At 35.0% G+C, this 18715-nt stretch overlaps 1 protein-coding gene and 1 long non-coding RNA gene across 2 annotated transcripts; both read right to left on the bottom strand.

Annotated features, from left to right (window-relative positions):
• Positions 1-1117: 1117 nt before the first annotated feature.
• On the bottom strand, positions 1118-2248 carry LOC121209425 (uncharacterized). Its single transcript, XR_005904563.1, has 2 exons — positions 1851-2248; positions 1118-1474 (listed from the first exon to the last, which is right to left on the bottom strand). It is a non-coding gene; the product is annotated as an uncharacterized lncRNA (long non-coding RNA).
• Positions 2249-3329: 1081 nt separating this feature from the next.
• LOC121210088 (receptor-like protein 9DC3) lies at positions 3330-18126 on the bottom strand. Its single transcript, XM_041082184.1, has 6 exons — positions 16955-18126; positions 16804-16865; positions 13609-13693; positions 13172-13304; positions 3687-3771; positions 3330-3382 (listed from the first exon to the last, which is right to left on the bottom strand). Exons 1-6 carry the CDS (start codon positions 18124-18126, stop codon positions 3330-3332), a joined length of 1590 nt encoding a protein of 529 aa, XP_040938118.1.
• Between the last annotated feature and the right edge of the window lie 589 nt (positions 18127-18715).

Genomic DNA, 18715 nt, shown 5'->3' with positions numbered 1-18715 from the left:
AAAAGTTAAGGGCTAGATTTACAATTATACTAATTTTTTAACTACCACATTACCCTCCCATAGAGATTTAAAGAAATGGACAAAAAAAATCTCAATTAGTTGGGTGATCAAATTAAAAAAATTGATAGTTGGGTGACCAAAAAAGAAAAAGAGGTGATAGTTGGGTGACTTGTGGTGTAGTTTACCCTAATAATAAAAGATAGTAGGGTAAATTATAGAATTAGTCACCCCACTATTAGTGTGTTTCTGTTTTGGTCACCTAACTATGAAAATTTTCAATTTAATCACTATCGTTTTAGATCGTTTCTATTTTGGTCACTCATGTTTTAGATCGTTTTTGTTTTACTCACTCTTTATTAAATGGTTAACGAAAGTTATGAAGTGACTTTTTTTAACTGGTATAAATAATACATTTAGTCTTCAATACTTACACATTCTATCAATTTGATCATCGAATACATATAATTTAAATATAAAGTAAATATTATGAAAACTTACAAAATATAATTATTTATATATATTTATATAAATAATATTATATGTGCTTATATTTAATTATAATTATAAGGTTCAAATATGCATTTAGCCCCTTGAATTTGACACCTTCTCCCATGTTGGTACTTATGATTTTTTTGTCCCAAGTTGGTACCTAAATTTTCATTCCATCAAGGGCTTTGACACCTTTTATTTTTATTTTTTTTTCACGATATTAAATATAGGACACATGACACTCTTAGAATGCCATAATCTATTTTTTATAAAAATATAATAAAATTTTTTAAAAGAAACTATATGAAAATTATATTTTTTTAAATATAAAAGAAATTATAAATTATAAAAATATATGTAAATATTTCAAGTTGGAAAAATCAAAAACCTAGAAAATTTACACAATTTTCAAAATAAATTGCAAACAAATTAGATGAAGATAAATTTTACAATAAATTTTATGCTTAGAGATGGGTGCAAATTATTACACGATTTTTCAAGTTAACAAGAAGGCAAAAGATGATGATTTGAAAATGGCTTACAAGAAGCTTTTTCGTTTTCCTTTTTATAAAAATATCCAATAAAAAATATAAAAATAAATATCTATAATTTCACAAAAAGGATTACATTAATCCAAACCAAGTCATTTCTTTTTATAAATTCAATTCCAAATCTCCTGTAATAAATCAACCTCACAAAATATATATCTCACAAATCTGATTCAGGTTAAAAACAAAGAATGCATGTATTGTGCTGTAAAGCCCAAAGTTTGCCCGGACCCATAAACAAATAAAAATTAACAGTCCATTTTACAAACCAAATCAGCCCAATAACAAATGGGCCAATACCAATTCTAACCCCAGCCCCAAAAAAAAAACCAAAACTTTTGGCCAAGGGAAACCCTAGGCCGCCGCATGCTAGGCACACCTCCTCCTAGCCTGCTGCCACCACCTGCTCCCATCCCATCGCCTGCATCTACAGAGATCTGCAAAAGAAAGAAAAAAGAAGAGAAAAGAAGCAGAAACAACAGAGAAAGGGGAGCGATTTCTTTTGGAATCGGTTATAAAACTGAAACAAAAATCAGTTTGTAAAGGGGGGAAAACCGAACAAAAAAGCAATGTAAACGGGGATGATTTTTTATTGTTTTTTCTCTCATTTCTTCTTTTGATTGTGGTTCTGTTCTCAAAGAAGGAAAAAATATTATTAGATTCAAATATTGAAAATCAAAAAGCAAAACAACAAAAGTTAAAAAGGTTGATTTTAATCTCATTTCTCTTATTCATTTAGTTCATTTTTTTTATTATCTCATTGTTTTCATTTTAAACCGTTTTCAAATAAAAGTATAAAAGAAAAAAACTCACCTGGATCCTTGTAGTCTTGATCCTCGTCGACAGTGGAGGCCCCGGTGGTTTCAAGAAACCACGATGACGGCGGCGTGGGAGGGTTTTGAAACCCTAGCAGAGAAAGAAATGGGGAGAAGAGGGCTGCTCTTTTTGTTTTTTGCAAAAGAAAAGAAAAGATAAAAAAAAGGTGAAATTTTAGATTAAATAACAGTGCAAAACGGTGCCGTTTTGCACCAAAGGCACCAGCACTGAAACGGTGCCGTATAGGGCCCCTGATCCGCACGACCCGACCCGTACATGGGGGATCCACGCGTTTCTAAGAAACGGGGAAATTTTCCTTTCGGTCCTCCTACGTTTTCTGCTCCTATGTATGTGTCTCGTTTTGCTTTTTAATTCGCCCCATTACTTTTATTTCTATTTTGATTTGGTCCATGGCTTGGCCACTGAAACGCATCGTGTAAAAACTTGGGATATTCTCCCATTTAGCCCCTACGCTTATTTACGCGCGTTCAGATTGATCCTTTTCCCTTTCTTTATTTTCAAATTTGGCCCAGATTTTCTGTTTCACGTTTAAATTAGTCCCTTCTCTATTATTTTGGGTTCTTTATTACTTATATTATCATTATTATCATTTTTATTATTGTATCACTATTTATTATTGTATTATTATATTCATTTTCTTTATCTACTATCTTATTTTTAATATTATTAGTATATCCTATTTACTCCTTTTTACTTTATTATTATTAATATTATTATACATGGTATTATTTCCATATTATTATTTTAATATTATATTAACTGTTATATTTTGCTATTTTGGTGTTACTCTTTTGATAGTTTTATTAGTACGTCATTGTTATTTTCTTCTCATCATTATTAATATATATATACAAATATATATTTCTCTTTAAGTACACATTAGTTTCTATTATTATTATATCATTGGTATTTTCTGTTATTATTATTATTACTACTGTCTTTGTATGTATTATTTTATTTAAGTTTCATTTTTTATCACGTTTTCTTGTCATTATATATATTATCATTATTATTATCATATCATATTTGTTATTTTCTTTTTATCGTTATTAATATTTTTATGTATACATGTGATTACTTTCTACTATTATTACAAATATATATATTTTATTATACTATTAGTACATTATTTTCATTATTTTCTTTATTGTATGCTGAAATTATATTTTAGTTTTTTTTATCATTGGTTGTGTTATTTATTTATTTATGTGTACGAGCCCATTTTGCCCGGGCCCAGTGCAAAAACAAAATAAAAATAAAACATAAACCAAATACATGAAATAAAGTCTAAATTGCAGCCCAAATTTCATATGGTCCAAACTACCCAAAATTAACCCTAAACCTAAAACAAACATAACCCTAGCCCAAGATTAACCCCATTTTCAGCAAACCCTAGTTTGCTTCCCCAAGCCTCCAGCCGCCGCACGCTAGGCCAACCATGGGCCACCTTGCGCACTACCACCACCACACCCCGCGCATGCCCTTCTCCTCCATGCGTCTGACACCGCCTGCAAAACGAGACACAACAACAGCAGCAACAGAGCAGTCGCGAATGGAAGAAACAATATTTTTTTTGTACTCTGCTTTGAAACATTCGGCTATAAAGCCTAAAAGGAAAATTTGTAAAAGGGGGGTTCCCTTTCTACGAATACAATAGTGGAAATATATATGAAATCAAATACAAGCAGAGACAGAAAGCAATAATAATTGTTAAAGGTGATTTTTTTAGTTTCTTTCTTTTTTTGATTTTGTTATTATTCTTTCATTTTCTTCTTGCGTGAGAGAAACATTAGGAGAGAGAGGGAGACTCACCGGATCCACGTCGTGCTTGCGTCGACGAAGGGAGACTCACTGGAGTCACGGCGGCGGTTGGGTGAACCATTGGTGGCCTCCTCGGCTGGAAGACAAAAGGGATAGTAAGGGAGAATAAGGAATTTCATAAAACATTTTTGGGTTTCTTTTTAAAAAATAAAGGTTAAAACGTTTTTTGACAAAAAAAGGGGGTTTTAATGGTTAATAAAAGGAAATGGCATTGGGGGAAGGAACAGACAGCTTTTTTGACTTGGTTCATGCGCATGATTTCTCTAAATGGATAATTTGCGCGTTTAGTCCCCCTCCCTTGCACTACTGTCTAATTAAGTCATGTTTGTTTTTTTATTTCTTTTAAATTATCCCTGGGACTTGCGCATATTTTCATTTTAATTCGCGCTGAAACGACACGTTTGGGGGTCTAGTTTATTTTCAGTTTTAGTCTCAAGCGTTTATACGCGTTTTGTTTTGGTCCACGATTCTATTTCAATGGTTTACTTTATTTATAAAATATCCCTTTTATTTTAATTTTATTTTAATTGAGTTTTTCCATAATTCACTTTTTCTTAAAAAAGGTTCATTTAATATTTTTTATTTTCTTTATTTATTTGTATATATGTATTTCAAATAATTTTGACAATTCCACTTCTTCTTTTGAAAAACATTATTGTTTTATTTTTTTTTTATTTTTTGTATGTTATTACATTGAAATGTTCTCATATCTATGTTATTAGGCATATAATTTATGATTAACTCTATTCTATGTACATTGTTGCTTTCATATTATTTTATGTAAATATTTTCTAAATTTATTGTGTATATTTTCTTTAAAATTATTCGTATATAGCTTGGCTTTCTTTTGAGGATTTTATTTTTTATTGCATATTTTATTTATGTTAATTACTTTGGTCTTTGTATATACGTTATTTTCATTTATTATTTTCATATAAATATATCGTTCGTTTAGTCAATTTATTTCATTTGAAATTATGTTACATATTATTCGTTTCAATATATTTTTTAAAATAATCACCAATATATTATCCGTTTTTTTATACATATAAACTATTTTGAATTCTAATATATGTTATACCTTTGTATATTGTTCGTATGGTTTTTAAATTGTTTTGTGTTATATTGGTTTCACGTAGTTCTGTGTATCACGTGTTATTTTTTTTCGTTTTCAATTTGAATCCACTTATTATCGTTTCATGCTTAGAATTATGATTTAGTTTCTTATTATTGCATCATGTTTTTTACAAAATCTGCATTTTCGCTCAACATCGATTGTTTTATTACCCTTAAAGTAAACCAAGCGAATATATTTTGAGCCGGTTTCATAATTACTTATTTGAAAACTCTTCAAAATAAGGCAATGTTTCGTGTTTGGAAATTCGAGAAAACGTGCCCTAACGTGCTGGGTTTCGGTTTCTCGTTCGACCAAATTGCCGAATATCCTTTTTAAACTTTCAAAATAAGGTAATATTTCGTATTTAGAAAATTCGAGAAAAATCGTGCCCTAACTTACTGAGCTTCGATTCTTCTCGCGTTGATCCTAAATAACCGAACGTCCTTTTGAAATTAAAATAAATGAGGTTTAAACAAAAAATAAAGGCAAGCTTACTCTCGAAAATACGATGTGTTGTATCCTAACTTACTGGACGTGACATCTTGTTACTTCGAGATAAGGAAGCATTTTCCATTTTGATTTATTTGAGTAATTTTAAAATAACAATATAAGGAGGGATCGTATTTTAAATTCTTTTTGAGTTTTTTAATTTTCGACACCAAGACATTAAGAAATCAATTAGGTACCAATTTTGGGCGTATCGAGGGTGCTAACCCTTCCTCGTGCGTAACCGACTCCCGAACCCATTTTTCTGAATTTCGTAGACAAAAATCGTTGTTTTAATAAAATCTAAATCGTTTATTAAAAACAACCGTTTTACGAGGTGACCCGATCACACCTCATCAAAAAAGATTGGTGGCGACTTCCATTTTTCGTTTTATTTTCAAAATCCAAGTCGACCCCGTTTCCATCCAAAAAATGGTGTCAACAGCTTGGCGACTCCACTGGGGACTTTAAATAAGAAAGTCAAGCCACGAGTTGATTGCTTTTTGTCTTTGTGTCAAAAATTGAAAACTTGCTTTTTGCCTTTATTTTGGCTTTTATTATTTGTTTATAATTACTGCTTTGTTTAGAGTTTAGGTGTATATTTCTGCACATTCCATTGCATGACCGTTGGTCACACCTTTTAAGTGGAAGTGAGAAACTACGCCTTCGTGAGGTTTTCACCTCCGCATGGGATAGTGAATCGCTTCCGGGATACATCCGTACCTATGTCTTCGTGAGATTTTCATCTCCGCATGGCCATAGAGAAATGTATCCCCCTGAACCGAACTCGGTCCGCATGAGCCTATAATGGGTGAGGATCGATGAATCTGCTGGTTCGGGTACCCTTACTTTAGAACCAAACCTCATGTAGTGAACCTTAGGAGCCCACCCTAGGTAGAACCACTTCGAACCCCTAGTATTCACCCAAATAGGTGTTCTATTTATTCTTGCTTGCTTTTGCTTTGTACTAACCTGTTTTCTTTTTGTTATGATTGCATTGCATTTTCATCATAAAAAGAGGTGTTGATTCACGTTCAGTTGTTAAATAGAGAGCTTGTCATAAGGAAATGGGTTTCTTGATAAAGTGGATAATAATACGGTTGTCCGAATATGGTCCAAGAAAACGTGATAAGAGAAGGATGATAGTTTAATGGAGGACCACACAACCATTGCTCCGTGGCCCGAGAATTTAATGTGACAAGGATTATTTGAGAGCCGCTGAACTTTCTTAAAAGAGAAGCCAACGAGCACCATGAGGTTTAGTGAGCAACGAGTCACGGCCCGGATTGAGTAAAAAGGAGATATAAGATACATCCCTTTTGAAGAGTTCGTGAGACTTATCTTAACGCTCGAATGAAGAAAATGATAGAATGTCTCCGCATATGAGGGCAAAGCCGTATGAAGGATGATAGTTTAATGGAGGACCACACAACCATTGCTCCGTGGCCCGAGAATTTAATGTGACAAGGATTATTCGAGAGCCGCTGAACTTTCTTAAAAGAGAAGCCAACGAGAACCATGAGGTTTAGTAAGCAACGAGTCACGGCCCGGATTGAGTAAAAAGGAGATATAAGATACGTCCCTTTTGAAGAGTTCGTGAGACTTATCTTAACGCTCGAACGAAGAAAATGATCGAATTTCTTCGCATATGAGGGCAAAGTCGTATATGTATCCGCTTTATGTAAAGAGATTTGTTTTCTAGTAAAGTTGTTCTAATAGAATTGAATCAAGAATCAACGTCTCTTTTTGCATTCATGTATCTGCATTACATTTCATTGCAAGCATCTTTTTATTCATTAACATTACATTTCATTGCATACAATAAATTTCCTAAAATCCAAAAGTGTATTGAGTTCAGAACTTTAGTACAGAGCCAGATAGATGAAAAAGAATTAGAATTCTTTGAATATATCGATGGATTGGAAAGTAAAGATGTTTGTGCCTTTGAAGAAAGAACTAAAAAACCTATCAGGGACTTGTTTCTACATCCCTAGAGGCGTTCTAAACAACTGGACTGCAGAAGAGATCCCTGTAACATTTAGAACTAATTCAGAGTAATATTCAGAACACTTGTTGCCCTGAACCAGGGGTGATAAGAATCTTTTGTAAAAGGCACATGTCCAAAATCTAATTTCAGTGAAAACTTATCATTCAGTTTCATCTTGAGCAAATATTCTTTCATTCTTTTCATTCCCTTTATAATCATACTATGCATATAAGTATTCTTAGATTCTTTTATTTGGGCCTCCATTTGTTCCAATAACAGGTCTTCAGATATCAACGAGATGAGCGACGCTGTTACTAATTCAGAGTCTCTATTTGAACAAGATATGAGTATAGATGATCCTCAAGATTTTGAAGGTGACCAAGACAGCGTTTTATCTCTGGATTTGTTAAGAATGATGGAAGAAGAAGGAAAACAAATTCTACCCTATAAGGAATCAGTAGAAGTTGTGATCTTAGAAGAGGGCAGAGAGGTAAAAATTGGCGCTTGCATTGCCAAGGAAATAAGGCAAGACCTTGTTGAGTTGCTTCAAGAGTTTAAAGATGTCTTCGCATGGTCCTACCAAGATATGCCAGGGTTAAGTACTGATATCATGGTACACCGATTGCCTATAAAGGAAGAATGCAAACCAGTCCAACAAAAGCTCCGAAGGATGAGGCCTGATGTCTTGCTAAAAATAAAGGAAGAAGTTAAGAAGCAATTTGATGCTGGTTTCTTACAGGTGGTCAAGTACTCAGAATGGGTAGCCAATATAGTCCCTGTTCCTAAGAAAGATGGGAAGGTGCGAATGTGTGTGGACTACAGAGACTTGAACAAAGCCAGCCCAAAAGATAATTTCCCACTGCCTCATATCGATACCTTGGTAGACAACACGACCGGATACTCACTGTTCTCTTTCATGGATGGCTTCTCCGGGTACAACCAAATTAAGATGCTTTCTGAAGACAGGGAAAAGACCACATTCGTAACAATGTGGGGGACGTTTTGTTATAAAGTGATGCCTTTTGGATTGAAAAATGCGGGAGCAACGTATCAGAGAGCCATGGCAGCATTATTCCATGATATGATGCATAAAGAGATAGAAGTTTATGTTGATGACATGATCGCAAAATCCAGAACAGAAGGGGAACACGTGCAAGTTTTGAGAAAACTGTTTCTAAAGTTAAGGAAATTCTAGCTAAAACTTAACCCAGCCAAGTGTACTTTCGGGGCTAGATCAGAAAAATTGCTAGGATTCTTAGTCAGCGAAAAGGGAATTGAAATTGACCCAGACAAAGTTAAGGCCATACAAGAATTACCTCCGCCAAGTACTCAAAAAGAAGTTCGGGGTTTCCTAGGAAGACTAAATTACATCGCTCGATTCATTTCACAATTAACTAAGAAATGTGACCCCATATTCCGTCTTCTTAGGAAACACAATCCAGGTATATGGGATAAGGAGTGCCAGAAAACTTTCGAAAGAGTTAAACATTACTTGTCCAACGCCCTAGTACTGATGCCACCTTGCCCTGACAAGCCACTGATACTATACTTGGCAGTATTTGAGAATTCCATGGGGTGCGTGCTCGGCCAACATGATGAGTCAGGACGAAAAGAAAGAGCGATCTATTATCTCAGTAAGAAGTTCACTGAATGCGAAACGAGATATTCGCCAATTGAAAAATTATGTTGCGCATTGGTTTGGACTACTCAGAGATTGAGACAATACATGTTGTACCATACGACTTGGTTAATCTCAAAGTTAAACCCTCTGAAATACATGATGGAGTCAACTGCTCTAAACGGAAGGATGGCCCGATGGTAAATTCTACTATCTGAATTTGACATAACCTATGTGAATCAAAAGGCTGTAAAAGGGAGCGCGATAGCAGATTTTCTAGCAAGTAGAGCCCTGGACGATTATGAGCCTTTGAACTTTGATTTCCCAAATGAGGATCTAATGTATGTGGCAACTACTGAAGCAAGCACACAAGAAGGCAATACTAGGAAATTAAATTTTGACGGAGCCTCAAATGCCATGGGCAACGGGATTGGGGCAGTCTTGGTATCTCCAAACGGTGATCATTATCCTTTCACCAGTAAACTAGATTTTGATTGCACAAATAACATGGCAGAATATGAAGCATGTATCATGGGAATCCACGCGGCTATGGAACGCAAAATCAAGGTACTTGAGGTATATGGGGATTCAGCATTGGTAATTTATCAGCTCAAAGGCGAATGGGAAACAAGAGACCCTAAGTTGATTAGTTACCGAAGGATAGTCCTAGAATTGATTGAGGAGTTTGACGACATCACTTTTTGTTATCTCCCACGAGACGAGAATCAGATGGCCGACGCTTTAGCTACATTGGCTTCCATGATCAAAGTAAATAGACCAGAGGATGTGAAGCCTATCCAAATGAGCATTTATGATGCTCCAGCCCACTGTTGTAACATTGACGAGGAAGAAAAAAAGGACGACAACCCTTGGTATCAGGATATATTGCAATACGTGAAAAATCGTGAATACCCAAACCAAGCAACTGAGAATGACAAGAGAATGTTGAAGAGGCTGGCCAGTGATTACGTCTTAGATGGAGAGACCCTGTACAAAAGAGGAAAAGATCAGGTGCTGTTAAGATGTGTGGACGCTGTGGAGGCCAAGCAGATCTTGGAAGAAGTCCATGATGGTATTTGTGGAACACACGCTAACGGTTTCACAATGGCCAGACAGATCATGAGATTTGGATATTATTGGTCTACCATGGAAGGAGACTGCATCAAATATGCTAAGAAGTGCCATAAATGCCAGATTTACGGAGACAAAATTCATGTGCCTCCATCACCTCTTCACGTCATGACTTCCCCATGGCCTTTCTCCATGTGGGGCATGGACGTCATTGGGCTGATATCGCCAAAGGCTTCAAACGGACATCGTTTCATTTTTGTAGTGATTGACTACTTTACTAAGTGGGTAGAGGCTACTTCTTACGCCAATGTCACAAAGACAGCTGTCAGCAAGTTTTTAAAGAAGGAAATCATATGTCGGTATGGAATGCCCGAAAGGATTATATCTGACAACGCATTAAATTTGAATAATAGCACGATAGCAGAGGTTTGTAGTCAATTCAATATCAAGCACCACAACTCATCGCCATACAGTCCAAAGATGAATGGTGCGGTAGAGGCAGCCAATAAAAATATCAAAAGGATTGTGGGGAAAATGACTGAGACCTATAGAGATTGGCACGAGAAGTTGCCATTCGCCCTCTATGCTTATCGAACGTCCGTCAGGACTTCTACCGGGGCAACACCATTCTCTTTGGTTTATGGAATGGAGGCAGTGCTACCAATTGAGGTTGAAATTCCCTCCCTCCGAGTTTTTCAGAACTAAAGTTAGACGAAGCAGAATGGGTCCAATCCCGATATGATCAGCTGAACTTGATTGAAGAAAGGAGGTTAAGAGCTATCCGTCATGGTCAAATGTACCAGAAACGAATGATGCGAGCTTACAATAAGAAAGTTCGTCCTAGAAACTTCCATGAAGGGGACTTGGTACTGAAGAAGATCCTTCCCATACAAAAAGACTTCAGAGGAAAGTGGATGCCAAACTGGGAGGGACCTTATGTAGTAAAAAAGGCCTTTTCAGGAGGGGCATTAATTTTAACTGGGATGGATGGCAAAAGCTTGCCCAATCCTGTGAATTCGGATTCAGTGAAGAGGTACTTTGCCTAAAAAAAAAAAGAAAAAGGAGAGGCCAAGGCGAAAACCCGCAAAGGGCACCTTGAGACCAAAGGGGTTTTGAATTGAAAACCCAGGAATGGGCAATTCAAATTTTTGATCAAAGATGAGGCATAAAGTAGTTTTGTCTTCTCCGAATTAACAAGAAGGAAAGATGCTACATCTTGGGGCATCAACAAAGCCTTCTAGGACTTCTAAACACATATCAAGTTCAAAAGGGTCCTTAAGAAGTTTGGGGCAGAGAAGCTCATGCTACGATATCTGGGGCACCTATTTCTATTTTATTCATTTTTTGTATTTTTGACAAAATACATCATCTTGATTAATTTATTCTCGTTTTGTATTCTAGCAAAATTTGCTATCTTGATTAATTTGTTCATTTAGAGCTTTGCTCTCAGCAAATTTTCATCTTATCCGTTGTGATAATCTTTTTCATCTTATTCCTCTCGTATCTCAGCAAAATTTGCTATCTTGATTTGTTTGTTTAGAGCTTTGCTCTCAACAAAATTTCATTTTGTCCATTTTGATAATCTTTTTCAAGCATTTTTCATTGAAATAACGATTAATGGACTGACAATACACATGCAGAAGGAGTTCTGCATATTACTCTGAAAGTTTCTAAATAATACGAGGACTTGAAACAGGACTATTGTTTAGAACTAACCAAACCTAAGGGTTGGAAACATTTGAGAAATGATAGTCTAAATAGCATCTATTTCTTTAGGTTTTCTGTCAAAGGTACTGGCTGAACAAGAAGGCATCAGTGATAGAACCTTGATGAACAATGAGGAATGACAACCTAAGCATTAAAAATGGATCATTCTCATGACATTCTACAAATATAATACATACACATCTAGTTAGGAGCATTTGATTCATTCTGATCATGTCATCCTAAACACTAGGCGTAAATAGGTCCTATCTTCTTATATTGGTAGGAAGTGGATCAAAGATGCAGATCTTGTCTTCCCATATTGGTGGCGAAGTAGATCGAAGAAAGCAGATCTTGTCTTCATGTATTGGCGTGAAGTAGATCGAAGGTAGCAGATCCTATCTTCCTATATTGGTAGGAAGTGGATCGAAGATGCAGATCTTGTCTTCCCATATTGGTGGCGAAGTAGATCACAGAAAATAGATCTTGTCTTCATGTATTGGCGTGAAGTAGATCGAAGGTAGCAGATCCTATCTTCCTATATTGGTAGGAAGTGGATCGAAGATGCAGATCTTGTCTTCCCATATTGGTGGCGAAGTAGATCACAGAAAGCAGATCTTGTCTTCATATATTGGCGTGAAGTAGATCGAAGGTAGCAGATCCTATCTTCCTATATTGGTAGGAAGTGGATCGAAGATGCAGATCTTGTCTTCCCATATTGGTGGCGAAGTAGATCGCAGAAAGCAAATCTTGTCTTCATGTATTAGCGTGAAGTAGATCGAAGATAGCAGGTCCTATCTTCCTATATTGATAGGAAGTGGATCCAAGATACAGATCTTGTCTTCCCATACTGGTGGTGAAGTAGATCGAAGAAAGCAGATCTTGTCCCTGTATTTGGCAGTGGAATAGATTGAGGATTGCAGATCTTGCCTTCCTGTATTTGGCAGTGAAGCAGATCGACGATGGCGGATTTTACCTCCCTGACTACAGTGGAGTACATTGAAGCCGATAACTCTATCTCCCTGCACTCAACAGTGGAATAGAGTGAAGATTACAGATCTTATTCCCCTAAGCAGTAGTGGAGCAGACTAAAAACACAAATCTCATCCCCATGGAGTCGTAGCAGAGTAGATTGAAGCTACAAGGCGTATCTGAAGTTGCAGTAGAGTGGATCGAAGCAACAAGACGTAGCAGGCTGGAATAAGGCTACTTGAAGAAGATGAGCACCAAAAAGTCAAGACTCGGCAAGACCGGGCAAAATTGGCCCTTTTGATGTCTTTGCTCTATTCTCGTTACACGAAAATGAGCAAAGAGGGGCAGCTGTACGAGCCCATTTTGCCCGGGCCCAGTGCCAAAACAAAAACAAAATAAAAATAAAACATAAACCAAATACATGAAATAAAGTCTAAATTGCAGCCCAAATTTCATATGGCCCAAACTACCCAAAATTAACCCTAAACCCAAAACAAACATAACCCTAGCCCAAGATTAACCCCATTTTCAGCAAACCCTAGTTTGCTTCCCCAAGCCTTCAGCCGCCGCACGCTAGGCCAACCATGGGCCACCTTGCGCACTACCACCACCACACCCCGCGCATGCCCTTCTCCTCCATGCGTCTGACACCGCCTGCAAAACGAGACACAACAACAGCAGCAACAGAGCAGTCGCGAATGGAAGAAACAATATTTTTTTTGTACTCTGCTTTGAAACATTCGGCTATAAATCCTAAAAGGAAAATTTGTAAAAGGGGGGTTCCCTTTCTACGAATACAATAGTGGAAATATATATGAAATCAAATACAAGCAGAGACAGAAAGCAATAATAATTGTTAAAGGTGATTTTTTTAGTTTCTTTCTTTTTCTGATTTTGTTATTATTCTTTCATTTTCTTCTTGCGTGAGAGAAACATTAGGAGAGAGAGGGAGACTCACCGGAGCCACGTCGTGCTCGCGTCGACGAAGGGAGACTCACCGGAGTCACGGCGGCGGTTGGGTGAACCATTGGTGGCCTCCTCGGCTGGAAGACAAAAGGGATAGTAAGGGAGAATAAGGAATTTCATAAAACATTTTTGGGTTTCTTTTTAAAAAATAAAGGTTAAAACGTTTTTTGACAAAAAAAGGGGGTTTTAATGGTTAATAAAAGGAAATGGCATTGGGGGAAGGAACAGACAGCTTTTTTGACTTGGTTCATGCGCATGATTTCTCTAAATGGATAATTTACGCGTTTAGTCCCCCTCCCTTGCACTACTGTCTAATTAAGTCATGTTTGTTTTTTTATTTCTTTTAAATTATCCCTGGGACTTGCGCATATTTTCATTTTAATTCGAGCTGAAACGACACGTTTGGGGGTCTAGTTTATTTTCAGTTTTAGTCTCAAGCGTTTATACGCGTTTTGTTTTGGTCCACGATTCTATTTCAATGGTTTACTTTATTTATAAAATATCCCTTTTATTTTAATTTTATTTTAATTGAGTTTTTCCATAATTCACTTTTTCTTAAAAAAGGTTCATTTAATATTTTTTATTTTCTTTATTTATTTGTATATATGTATTTCAAATAATTTTGACAATTCCACTTCTTCTTTTGAAAAACATTATTGTTTTATTTATTTTTTTTATTTTTTTGTATGTTATTACATTGAAATGTTCTCATATCTATGTTATTAGGCATATAATTTATGATTAACTCTATTCTATGTACATTGTTGCTTTCATATTATTTTATGTAAATATTTTCTAAATTTATTGTGTATATTTTCTTTAAAATTATTCGTATATAGCTTGGCTTTCTTTTGAGGATTTTATTTTTATTGCATATTTATTTATGTTAATTACTTTGGTCTTTGTATATACGTTATTTTCATTTATTATTTTCATATAAATATATCGTTCGTTTAGTCAATTTATTTCATTTGAAATTATGTTACATATTATTCGTTTCAATATATTTTTTAAATAATCACCAATATATTATCCGTTTTTTTATACATATAAACTATTTTGAATTCTAATATATGTTATACCTTTGTATATTGTTCGTATGGTTTTTAAATTGTTTTGTGTTATATTGGTTTCACGTAGTTCTGTGTATCACGTGTTATTTTTTTCGTTTTCAATTTGAATCCACTTATTATCGTTTCATGCTTAGAATTATGATTTAGTTTCTTATTATTGCATCATGTTTTTTACAAAATCTGCATTTTCGCTCAACATCGATTGTTTTATTACCCTTAAAGTAAACCAAGCGAATATATTTTGAGCCGGTTTCATAATTACTTATTTGAAAACTCTTCAAAATAAGGCAATGTTTCGTGTTTGGAAATTCGAGAAAACGTGCCCTAACGTGCTGGGTTTCGGTTTCTCGTTCGACCAAATTGCCGAATATCCTTTTTAAACTTTCAAAATAAGGTAATATTTCGTATTTAGAAAATTCGAGAAAAATCGTGCCCTAACTTACTGAGCTTCGATTCTTCTCGCGTTGATCCTAAATAACCGAACGTCCTTTTGAAATTAAAATAAATGAGGTTTAAACAAAAATAAAGGCAAGCTTACTCTCGAAAATACGATGTGTTGTATCCTAACTTACTGGACGTGACATCTTGTTACTTCGAGATAAGGAAGCATTTTCCATTTTGATTTATTTGAGTAATTTTAAAATAACAATATAAGGAGGGATCGTATTTTAAATTCTTTTTGAGTTTTTTAATTTTCGACACCAAGACATTAAGAAATCAATTAGGTACCAATTTTGGGCGTATCGAGGGTGCTAACCCTTCCTCGTGCGTAACCGACTCCCGAACCCATTTTTCTGAATTTCGTAGACAAAAATCGTTGTTTTAATAAAATCTAAATCGTTTATTAAAAACAACCGTTTTACGAGGTGACCCGATCACACCTCATCAAAAAAGATTGGTGGCGACTTCCATTTTTCGTTTTATTTTCAAAATCCAAGTCGACCCCGTTTCCATCCAAAAAATGGTGTCAACATTATGTATATATCATTTACTTACGTTTTTACTTTACTTTTTGTTATCTTTGATCTGTGATTATTTCGTGTGCTTGCTAATTTTTGTTATCCTCGTCTTTTATTTTATTTTATATTAATGCATTTATTATGCTCGTGTATAATATTTTTGCATCTTATTGCAAATTCATGTTATTTTAACCGTTTTTTGATCCAAAATAAATTCTTTTATAAAAATAATATTCTGTGTTTGGGAACCCGAGAACATCGTGCCCTAACTTACTGGGCTTCGATTTTTCTCATCTAACCCAAATAACGGAATGTCATCTTAAAATAGCAATTAAAGTTTTGAAATCAACGCTTACTCTCGAAGAAACGAGGTGTTGTGTCCTAACTTGCTGAATATGACATCTTGTTATCTCGAGATAAGAACTTTTGCAAATAAAGGTAATATTCGGTATTAAGAAATTCGAGAAAACGTGCCCTAACTTACTGGGTTTTGACTTTTCTCGTTTACCCTAAATAACTGAACATCCTTTTTAAAAAGGGGGTTAAAATACATGAATTTTATATAAAAAGCAAGCTCGCTCTCGAAAATTCAAGATGTCGTGTCCTAACTTACTGGATGTGACATTTCATATTTTGAGACGAGAAGGTCCTTAACACTTGAGCTTTTTTATAAAGAAGGATCGTATTTCAAAAGTCTTTCAAGTTTTCAATCTTCGACACTAAGACACTAATTAATCAACTAGGTACCAATTTTGGGCGTATCGAGGGTGCTAACCCTTCTTCGTGCATAACCGACTCCCGAACTCATTTTCTGATTTTTCGTAGACCAAAAAAAAATTTATCGTTTTAGTAAATCTTAACTTTTAATAAAATGATTAATTTAAGGTGACCCGATCACACTCATCAAAAAGGATTGGTGACGACTTCCGTTCTTTCATTTTCAAATCTAAGTCAATCCCCGTTTTTTTGAAAAAAATGGTTATGACAGTGCAATTAAAACCATAATCCATATTCAATTCTAAAGTATTCAACATATAATTTTGCATTATTTTACCTCTCTTGATTCTTCACAAACTCTTTGGAATAAATTAACCATTCTTGGACCATCTATTCCTTATTTCAATTTTATTAAAAAGATAAGGTTCCCATAAAGACAGTCTTTACAAACCAATGCACCTATCATAAGCACATCAGGGAACATTGCCATGAGAGAGGCCCTAAGAAAACATAATACGAACTACATAACATACAATAAAGCACCCAAACAAAAAGTTTATTAAACAGCTACAGAAAAAGGCCTGCATACCACCAAGCAATGATGTTTTTTGTTCTGTTTGCAAGTTGTTGAACTCGCCGAAGTGTTAGCTTCTCTCGCTCGATGATCCTAATCAACCACCATGGTTTTCCTATTGTGAATACAATGTATGCCATGCTTATTCCCAACACCAACCCACATCCATACCCCATCACTACTGAAAATTTCCAATTCAATTCCTCACCATCACCATCACCATCACTATCAAATATGGCTGGAGTTTCCTCCTCAGTATCACAGCTTTTTGATAATGGCAAACCACATAAATCCAAATTTCCCATGTAGGAATCATTAGCGAAAGTATCAAATTGTTTGCCTTGAGGAATGGGTCCCTTGAGATTATTTTGAGAAAGGTTTAACACCTCTAAGAATCCAAGATTTCTTAACTCTGTTGGAATTCTTCCTTCCAGCTTGTTTGATGAGAGATCTAATGATTCAAGCTCTGACAAATTACCTAAAGATGATGGGATAGGTCCTATTAAACAATTATGGGAGAGGTTTAGGACAATAAGTAAATGAAGCTCACCCAGTATTTTTGGAATTTCTCCCGAGAATTGATTACTAGAAAGGTCAATAATCGTCCAAATGGATAATAGTTCTTGAAACTCTGTTTCCAACCCTTTTGCTGTAATAGATAAATCAGAAGCATAATTCACCGTAATATCACCAATTACATCTTCCATGTACTTTGGTTCAACTTTTTTCTCATACCCTTCTCTAATGGCATGCAAATGTTCAAAAAAAAAGGTACGTATGTAACCACTGAAGTTATTGTGAGAAAGATCAATGATACGCAAATGAGTTAAGGAAACTGTAACATCAAAGCTATCCACTTGGCCGTAAAATCTATTTGATCTCAAGATAAGAACTTGTAACTGATCCAAATTTCCTAACCAATTTGGGAAAGTGTCATTCAAATTGTTGTTTCCAACATCAAGAAGGATTAAATCTTCGCAATTACTCAAAGATTGTGGTATTGACCCTTCTAATTCATTTTTGTTGATGCGCAAACTTTTCAACATGCAACCTTTAGCAAAAATTTGTGGTATTTGACCATGAAAATTATTATCCTCTAAATCAAATTGTAAGAGAGAAGAACTCAAGTTTCTAAAACACTCCGGAATTGTTCCTTCCAAATTATTCTCAGACAGAAAGAAACCCATAAGAGAAGTCAAATTGCATATTGAGGAAGGGATTTCTCCAATTAAGTTATTGTATGACACTCCATACCATTGCAATGAAGGTGGTGGTGTTGGGATTCTCCCTAGGAGATAAAAATGGAATAGAGTTAGAATTAGGGGTTTGAAGATTCTTTGAAACAAAAATTGTAAAATAACTATATTTATGATACACTACTACTAACCATTTTTAGATTATAATCTACTGAAGGAAATTGCTATACTACTTTCTAAAGAACTCATGTTTCCAATGCAATCTAGAATTGTTCCATCCAAATTATTCTTAGATAGACTAAGATCCATAAGAGAAGTCAAATTGTTTATTGAGGAAGGGATTTTTCTAATTAAATTATTATATGAAACTTCAAACCATTGCAATGAAGGTGGTAGTGTTTGAATTCGCCTTTGAAGATACAATTGAAATAGAGTTAGAATTAGGGGTTTGAAGATTCTTCGGAACAAAAAATGTAAAATTATATTTTTGATGTAATACATGTAACATGTGTATAAGCAATAAAAATAATTGGTTAATTTACTAGACTACCTCTAACTATTTTTAGATGCATGAAAATAA

Source organism: Gossypium hirsutum, chromosome A11, assembly GCF_007990345.1.
Source record: "Gossypium hirsutum isolate 1008001.06 chromosome A11, Gossypium_hirsutum_v2.1, whole genome shotgun sequence".
In the NCBI taxonomy this organism is placed as follows: domain Eukaryota; kingdom Viridiplantae; phylum Streptophyta; class Magnoliopsida; order Malvales; family Malvaceae; genus Gossypium; species Gossypium hirsutum.
The sequence above is the reverse complement of the archived record's forward strand: the minus strand, read 5'-3'. Positions and strand labels throughout refer to the sequence as shown.